This window comes from Carassius carassius, chromosome 39, assembly GCF_963082965.1.
Source record: "Carassius carassius chromosome 39, fCarCar2.1, whole genome shotgun sequence".
In the NCBI taxonomy this organism is placed as follows: Eukaryota; Metazoa; Chordata; class Actinopteri; order Cypriniformes; family Cyprinidae; genus Carassius; species Carassius carassius.
The window spans coordinates 430,231-439,319 of record NC_081793.1 but is presented as its reverse complement, the minus strand read 5'-3'; the positions used below and the strand labels follow the sequence as shown (position 1 = coordinate 439,319).

General features: G+C 33.7%; 1 protein-coding gene across 2 annotated transcripts; it reads left to right on the top strand.

Moving 5' to 3' along the window:
- Nucleotides 1-2,528: 2,528 nt before the first annotated feature.
- LOC132120895 (glucagon-like peptide 2 receptor) lies at nt 2,529-8,365 on the top strand. Of its 2 annotated transcripts, XM_059530116.1 has the most exons (12): nt 2,529-2,626; nt 2,710-2,814; nt 3,178-3,299; nt 3,376-3,482; nt 3,904-4,060; nt 4,195-4,354; nt 4,470-4,530; nt 5,200-5,266; nt 6,074-6,162; nt 6,230-6,368; nt 6,652-6,693; nt 7,708-8,365. In XM_059530116.1, the coding sequence occupies exons 1-12, from the start codon at nt 2,533-2,535 to the stop codon at nt 8,041-8,043; spliced, it is 1,479 nt and encodes a 492-aa protein (XP_059386099.1). In that variant the 5' UTR covers nt 2,529-2,532; the 3' UTR covers nt 8,044-8,365. The 2 variants fall into 2 exon arrangements, with proteins under 2 accessions (XP_059386099.1, XP_059386100.1); XM_059530117.1 differs by lacking the exon at nt 6,652-6,693.
- Nucleotides 8,366-9,089: the final 724 nt, after the last annotated feature.

Sequence of the window (9,089 nt, the reverse complement as noted above, 5' to 3'; positions counted from 1 at the left end):
TAATATATGCATAATATGCACAGTATTACAGTAGAAGGCATGTGCATATGTGTCTGACGCATTAATGACAATCAATTCACTTCCAGTTTGTTAATGCATCGTAACTGACTTCCTGAATAAAGAACATTAAATCCCTATCCTTATTAGCAGACCGTTAAAAGCAGATAATTGTACATTATGGCAGGTAATTATGCTAACGAGTGAGGTACTTGCATGCTGCAGAAGGTCTAGTGAAGTTCATTTCTATTAGCTAGGTGTCTGCATGGTGTTCTTTATTTGTTTTATTTGATAAATGGCTGAGTTCAGGTTAAGCTTTTAGATGATGATGACTGGCTCATCACAGGGATTTACTTTGATAAAAGCAGGATGGGCATTCTACACAAATGTGGGACGGCTTGCTGTGCTATAAAGCATTGCACTGAACTACACTACAACTTCTGCTAGACTTTCTATTTTATTCATATTTAGACAAGTTAAGTGTTGACCTCAGTCCAAAACCTCAACAATTCAACCCTGTTGGCCAAGTTATTGTAAGAAAGATGGATTCAGCTAATATTTTTCTTCAGTTTATTAGACATTTATTAGCAGCTGCAAACCAACATTTGGTCCCAAACATGCCCTTGATATGTTAGTTTTATTTAGACTGAATCTGCATCATTGTTACTGTTTCTGGTGCAGTTTTTAATGAGTTTCTGTTTAATTTTATAGTATTTAACCACACAAATCAGAGTTTAAAACTCCTTCATTTTGGCAACAGGGCTAAAATTCAAACATCATTTCAAGAAATGGGAAACAAAACAGCTCATATAATATCGAATTATATAGCTTGAACATTTTCTGACGTTTAAACGCCTCTTTGTACTGGTCAATTTTTAGTAGTTGAATAAAAAAATGCTTTGGGTAAATTATTATTATTATTATTATTATTATTATTATTATTATTATATCTGCTAAATATATAAATGTGGAAAATCAGAAGGTGACTTCAATTTCATGCCCTGTTTTGTGGATGTTGTTACTTTTTATTCTTTTTTTTTTTTTAAATATTATTATTTTTTAAATTATAGTTTTAATTTAATATATACAAAAATGTAATGCATTTAAACAAAGCTGACTCTGTGACCTGTGTTTCTCTCTCTCCTCTCTAGTGTTGATGATCTAATAATAGATATGAAACTGTTGATGAATGGATTGTTCTCTCTGTTAGAGTCGTGTTTCATTGGCTGTAACAGCGAGCTGGCGTCTCTTGCCTGATCTTGATTGGCTGGGAAGGGCCAGGAGTGAAGCAGACGCTCTCAGAGTCTCTCGCTCTCATCTGTGTGGGATGATCATCAGGAGATCCAGTGGAGGACAGGAGAGTGAATATTGAGCTGGACTCTTACTGTGCTTCTGTGCAGCTGCCAGGTGACACACACACACACACACACACACACACACACACACCTCTACACATCGCTGTCACATCTCTAAAGAAGCGACTAGAAAAAAATTCATTTCATAGTTTTTGGCACCGAACTAAATCATGGTTGGATGTTTATTGGAGTATGTTTTACAAGAAAATACTATTTCAGTCTTTCTGCTTCAATTCAGTTAATTTTCTACTAATTATTTGTGAAATTTACAAGCAAAAAGCAAAAAAATAGTTCAATCCTTCACAATTTATTTTCAAGTATATTTGGTTTAAAAAAGTAGAACAAATAATAAAAATTAATTTAAATAAACCACATAATAAAATAAGAGTTTCCTTAAATTTCTGGCAAAATATTTTAAGTACATTTTAAAGATTATGACACATTTTACAAGAAATATACTATTCTATTTCTACTTCAAAATTGTAGATCCTACAAAAAAATATATATATATATATAATTTTTTTATAATTGGTTTAAAAAAAAGTCACTTAAAGTAGATAAAATAAAAGTTATTTGTTTAAATTATTGGGACGTTATAAATTATAATATTATAGTATTATTGGAGTATGTTTTACAAGAAAATACCATTTCAGTTTTTCTGCTTCAAAATTGCATGTTTATTTCCATGTGTTACGTGCCGTTTCTTTCTAATTATTTTACATTTACTAGCAATTTTAATGTGAAGAAATGTTTGTTTTATGAAATTGTATCATGTTTCAAATCTTGATATTATTATGAATAGACGCCTGGGCATATCTCTGCCCATGTGTCATTGTTCAGCTCTCATTTCTGAAAGTTTAGCAGACAGACATCAATCTCTGGAGAAGATACTCCACACATGATAATATGGGATTATTAATTTAGTCCTGATAAAACAAAAGTCAAACTAGAAACTTCTAAAATGTTAATGTCTGTGGCTAAAAGCTTGGTAAATGCTAAAAGGAGAGAAAGACACTGTATGCTTTAGAGACCCTTCCTCTGAGAACATTTATAAATACTGCCACCTTGTGTTTAAAGTGTGCTCTGCATCAGCTCTTATTGTGACTCAATGTGTAATAATCACACTAACTCCACACATTAACAGCACATAAATGTCATGTTTTATGATTTTGTAAAGGCCATGGGCTCCATTCTAGATGATCTGATCTATAAGCGTGGTGAATATCAAGAGAACTGCTCACGGTTCCTGAAAGACACTTTCCCTACTGAAACTGGTGAGTGTAACTGCTGGAAATACATGGTGTAATATCTATACATAAACAGATTGTACTTATTCCTTGTACAAATCACCCAGTAGGAATTTTCTGCAATGGAACGTTTGATGTTTTTGCCTGCTGGCCACATTCCTCTCCCGGGATCGTATCTGTACCCTGCCCTCCTTACTTACCATGGATCAAAGAAGGTCAGTGTTTACAAGATTACAGTCTTAGTACAGTTCAAATCTTATGAGATGTCACAGTTTGGAATAATTAAAGTTTGAAATAATAATTAATAAGGATTGTGTGAAGAATGGAGTAATGCTGCTGAAAATTCAGCTTTGATTACAGCAATAATTTACATTTTAATATATATTCGCATTTTAACTGTAGTAATATTTCACAATATATATAATATTTTTGAACAAGTAAATGCAGCCTCTGTAAGCAGAAGACACTTCCTTCAAAAATACTAACATATCCTAATTGTTCCAAACGTCTGACTGATATTGTACAATTTACTCATGAATAACACTTTAATGTTAGAAATGTGTGCTGGTCATTTTCAGGTGCTACTGGACACGTGTACAGGGAATGCACGGTCGGTGGAACCTGGAGAACTGAGGAGAATTCCAGCACTGTGTGGAGGAATCAGTCAGAGTGTGAAAACCATCATTTCTTCAAGTCCGAGGTGAATATTGCTACTATACATTAAAGTCTGGTGTCCACCAAGGTATTATTTTTATAACAATATCCTGCATACACAGGAAGAAGAAGTGTTACGGCAGTCTGTGCTGAGAGTCTTGTCCATTGTAGGATACTCGCTGTCTTTTTCTTCACTTTGCTTGGCTGTTCTGATCATGAGTCTTCTGAGGTGAGTGGTGTTCTGCAGGGCTCGGTGTTTGGTCCTTTTATGTTTCGTAATATAACTTTAAGATGGCTTGCAAAATTGTTTTCATCAAATATTTATTTTAACCATAATCTCACTGGTTAAACATGGTTTAGTGCCATTGGTCATGGAGATGATGACAAACCACTGACTAATTTGGATCATAGGCGTTCTCTGATTAATCACTCCTGATTACTGTGTGTTCTTTGTCACTGTACTTACATAATTCGATTTTTTTTTTTTGTACATACATTTCCAAGCTTTGTTTTCATTGATCAAATAGATTAATTTCTGTCCTGTCCGGTCATTTTTTCCATCCCAGCCCAGGGCTGGCTCCAGATATCTGATACCTTAACGTTATTTGTCCCTGACCAAGCAATAAATGATTTTTACCTGTTGTTTTCAGGAAGCTTCACTGTACGAGGAACTACATCCACATGAATCTCTTTGTATCATTCATATTTAGAGCAACAGCAGTAATTGTAAAAGAGGTTATATTACAAGTTGCATATACCAACCTGCCCAGGGATGAGATCGGATGGAACAGCTACACCAAATCTACGGTACCGAAACATTCCTTTATGAGTCTGGTTTTCGTTTGGTTTTGTGGAATTATTTCAAGTGTACATATCTTACTGTTTGTTTTTTCAAAACAGAGAAAAAGACAAATGCATTAATATAAATGTGAACCTTTCAGATTTCATTCGTCTGTAAGGCCTCAAAGGTGTCTCTGGAGTATTTCGTGGGCTGTAATTACTTCTGGCTGTTAGTGGAGGCCATATTCCTGCACACGCTGCTGTTCACCGCAGTTCTGACCCGGAAAAGACTTCTCAAGAAATACATGATTATAGGATGGGGTGCAGCCTTTTTCTACATAAAAATACTCTTTCCTTTCCATTCCTTTGAAAATATGTCCTATATTGAAATATTATATAACATAAATCTCCACTTTTATTCAATAACCTCGTTCAGGAACTCCATTACTGTTTGTGATTCCCTGGACGGTTGCCAAAGCTTTGTATGAAAATAAAAGGTACGTGTCTGTTTAACCGATTGACACTTCAAAACTACATTTTGCATGTGATACACAAAAAAAACCTTTGTGTGAGGAGGTATTTTAATAATATTAAATGTTTGTTGTTGTTGTTTTGTTTTTGCAAAACCAATAACACTTTGAATTAAAGTTGTAAAAGACTTAAATAATACACACACACACACACACACACATATATAAAAAATTTTTTTTTTTTTTTTTTTTTTTTTACAATATTCTTGTTTATATAAAACCAAATACAAGGGTTTATATTATATAATGACATCATATTTCTTAATAAATAATTGTAACCACAGCTAAAATAAATTTGGTAACACCAAATGTATAATGCATTATGAATAAAATCATAATGTACATTATAATGCACTATAATGTTTCATAAATTATTGGAACCAAAATTAAAATGCATTAAAATATTTACATATGAAATTAGTGGTTTGTAGTGTGTTTTTATGAAATATACTTTGTAAAGATGCAATGATGAGTATCATAATGTATTGTAAATGTGTTTACAATTACAGGGCATTAAAACTACTTTTATAATGCATTATATATAAAGACTTGAAGTAAAGTGTAACCAAAAATGCATATACTCATCTGTCCAGGGTTAATCATATATAATACAATGTATGTTTCCTGTTTCTAAAGCTGTTGGTTAAATAACATCAGCTGGATCTGGTGGATAATCAGAGGCCCAATAACATTATCAGTGATTGTGAGTATGATCTTATGAATCTCTCTCTCTCTCTTGCAGTTGTTTTCTTTTGTTTGCAGATATTCAGTTTGAAGCCTGTGGAAGAGCAGGGTTCGCTGGTTTACATCGGTTCTGCTGTAATGCTGATTTATTTCACTGTAGTTTCTGGCACATTGAGGGGAATCGTCTCGTGCTGGTCACAAGCACACGGGAACAAGCGGATCAAATCAGTCGTGCTGCATCACTGCTGATTCACAAGCAATGTTCAAAATGAGCTTGAACTCTTTATTCTTTAGAGGCAGATCAGTGGTTAATAAATGTACATGTCAAATAAAAGAAATCAATTTGTAATACATTTCAATGTATATAAATCAATTTTGCTGCAATACAGAGTATTAAATAAAAATAATAAAATCAAAACTTCATTAACACGCAATCCTGCTCCAGAAAAAATAAAATAAAAATGAGGCGGATGAACAGTTGATAAACATACATGTAAAAGCAAATAAATACATTTGTAATGTATTTAAAAGAAATTAAATCAGTCCTGCTGCAATATAGAGTATTGAATAAATAAATAAATAAAACTTAGTTAACACAATCCTGCTCAAAAATAAAGAAATTAACAAATAAATAAAATAAATAATTTTTCATTACAATTAAATCAATTTTTCTGCAAAATTAAAGTAAAAATAATAAACTCAAAACTTCATTAACACACAATCCAGCTCAAAACAAACAAAACAAAAAAGATACAAGGGAATTTAAATTATACAAAAGTAAAATTGTGGATATAATCATGCACTCACATGCCGATCTGTCTTTTAGGTCATTTTCTGCATTTTTCTGAAAATCATCAGACTTTTGCTGTCTAAGCTGAAGGCTGACCAGGTGAAGTTCACTGACTACAGATACAGGTCAGTCACTGCTCATCTCACATGAAGTCTGAAGTGCTGGTGATGACACGGTCTGCATGTGTCTCAGTTTAGCCAGAGCCACGCTTGTGTTGATTCCTCTGCTCGGGGTCCACGAGATCGTCTTCACTGTAATTATAGATGAATCGGTCGAGGGAATCAACCGCTACGCCCGAAACTTCATCAATCTGACCCTGAGCTCTTTCCAGGTGACAAAAAATGATTCTTTTCCCCTTGCAGACTGGTACACTGATTTAAAAAAAAAAAATAATAATAATAATAAAAAAATGGTATAGAAACAATGTTCTGTCAGAAATGGCAAGCAACACTTTGAGTTATGTGTGAAAAAAAACAAAACAACAACAAAAAAAAACTGAAATAGTTATTTCTCGTAAAATGTACTCCAATAATCTTTAGTTAATGCACAACCTTCAAACTTTTTTTTTTTTTGCATCACCAGATCCTCTAACTGTGAGCTTTATTGTTCAACAGGGTCTTTTAGTTGCAGTGCTGTACTGTTTTGCAAATGAAGAGGTACGTTTGGTGATGACATTAGAATTTAAACTTTAACCCTCATAATGCATTTCAAATATCTAGACTTTTTTTTCTCATTATGGGTCTATTTGGAACCAAATAATTGTTATTTTATAAAACAGTCATAAAATGTAAAATAAAACCTTCATGCATCTGATCAGCAGCTTGTCATTGATGAGTGAATGTGAAAAAAAGTATTGAATGTTACCATGTTATTACTGCATTTAAAGTTTTTTTTTATTATTATTATTATTATTAAAATTGTGAGAAATTTCAAATTCCACATGAACCACCCCACAAAAAAAAATATATTGAAATCTGATTTAAATTGATCATTATATGGAAATTATAAGATCATATAATATGCAAATTACCAGTATTAACCCCATTGGAACAAGTATAAATTAAGGTCTGTTTAATTTAATTTAAGTTTAATAACTCATGATTGCTCAAAAATGGTCAAAATGTATGATTTATTTATAATAAAACAACATAAATATCAATCTAAAAAGTTAACTAAATAAATTAATTTCACGTACATAAACATTAATATAAAACAATAATGCTGTAGTGGTTTGTCAACAGATGTACACGTTCATGCTTATCAATACAATTCAGTACAAATCTGTGTGAGAAATGGAGAAAAGCTAAATATATCTTACAAACGTTTTTTGACACTAATAAAACTTGATATATAATTTTATATAACATATTTTTGACACTAATGGTGCTCTATACAAACCCGGGTCAAAAATGACCCGAACAAGAAACGTAACACTTTTGTTTCATAAATGGTTATATGTCTCTTCAAATCTAATTGTAAATGATCTGAAAAACAGCTGTGTATTTTAAGGCTCTTAAAACATTTCCAAATCTAATTCTGCTAAACAATGCATTTTTTTATCAATTATTTTATGCATCTATTCTGGGTCAAAACAGACCAGAATGTTTTACGAGGGTTATGTGTGAGAATATCTTTCAACGTAGACCTAACTTTGGAAACTTGTCCTCTAGGTCCAGGCCGAGCTGAAGAAGAGGTGGCAGCTGTTTGTTTCCTCCAACCACTTCGAGGTGCACAACTGTTTCGCCGACATTCACCTCAAACACCTGTGGAAGAGCTCTCAGAAGAGACCTGGACAAACCACAGAACAGAGTGAATCCAATGAGGAGGGAAGCCACGCCCCCACACAAGGACATCAGCTGCAGGTGACCGTCCAATCAGCAGAGGACGTGGTGTGTGGGCGGAGCTCCGGCCTGGAGTCCTGTATGAGGAAGAGCCTCTCCAGCAGCGATGGGGAGATGACTTCAGGAGAGACCATGGAGGAGATCATAGAGGAGAGCCAGTTTTAACGTCTTCTCCCTCGTCATTCTGTCAGCAGCCCCTGCGTCTGATTGATTTCTCTATAAATATGTAATTAAGGATGTATATAGATAATCTAACCACTGTAAATGGCTTCCATTATATTTTTAATACCTGGTTTTTGTATGTGTATATGATGCAAGGTGTTTGAAAGGAGCTGCACAATCTACGCTCTGAAATGCTCAACAAATTTATTTTGTTGTTTATTTGAAATCGCTAATTAAACATTAGTTCATCGAAGACTTGATTCAGTTGAAGGGACACTGAACTGAAGAAGAGTGGTGAAGACAGGGATGGACTGTGATTGAAAATAGCTCAAATGCAATATATATTGACCAGCTTTATCAATGGTTTTGCTTCAGAACCAAGATTTTACATCAGACAACAGGTGGAGATTCAAAACAGAAATATGTTGCCATAGATCTAACAGTATGATACATTGGTAACATTTCCTAACTATGCTGCTAGATGCATTTAGTTTTGTATTTTTTTTCCTGCACTTTTATGTCAAAATGTAGCAGTTGAGAGCCATTGTTTTAACTTATACATTGATTTGCATCTTGATTGTTTGTTGATCTTGATCATTTTGATGTTTGAAATCATATTTTTTACATTGCAAAAGCAGTGCAATTAAATCAAACAAACAATTAGCAACATTGTATGTTTGCTTAGCATCTACATTTGGTCAAGCAGCTCATTGTAAAGTTTGGTGTCTTGATTTGTACGGATGCATGCTAGTAATAACAACGCTACTCAAGTATACTTGTCGAAGACTGAAATGAAACTGTTTGCTCGACTAGTGCTTTATTCGTGAGCCAATGAGTGTGAAGTAAAGTTGTGGATTATTGGCATCTTTAGCATGTGGTTTCAGAGCATGACTGTGAATGTGACCGTGTCTTTCTGCCAGTGGACTGAGTTTATACAGCAGAAGACCTCCTGATCTTATCTGATGCGTTTGGATTAAACCTCAATATGCTGCTACAAAACCAGTCCACTGCCCGCATGTGTGTTAATTGAGGGCCTTATTTTGCAGTGA

Excerpts from the sequence above, each read along its gene's own strand:
- LOC132120895 (XM_059530116.1), top strand. The coding sequence starts at position 2,533 with ATGGGCTCCATTCTAGATGATCTGATCTATAAGCGTGGTGAATATCAA. Across the intron at positions 4,061-4,194 it reads ACAGCTACACCAAATCTACG|ATTTCATTCGTCTGTAAGGC; the intron begins GTACCGAAACAT and ends TGAACCTTTCAG. Across the intron at positions 5,267-6,073 it reads CAATAACATTATCAGTGATT|GTCATTTTCTGCATTTTTCT; the intron begins GTGAGTATGATC and ends TCTGTCTTTTAG.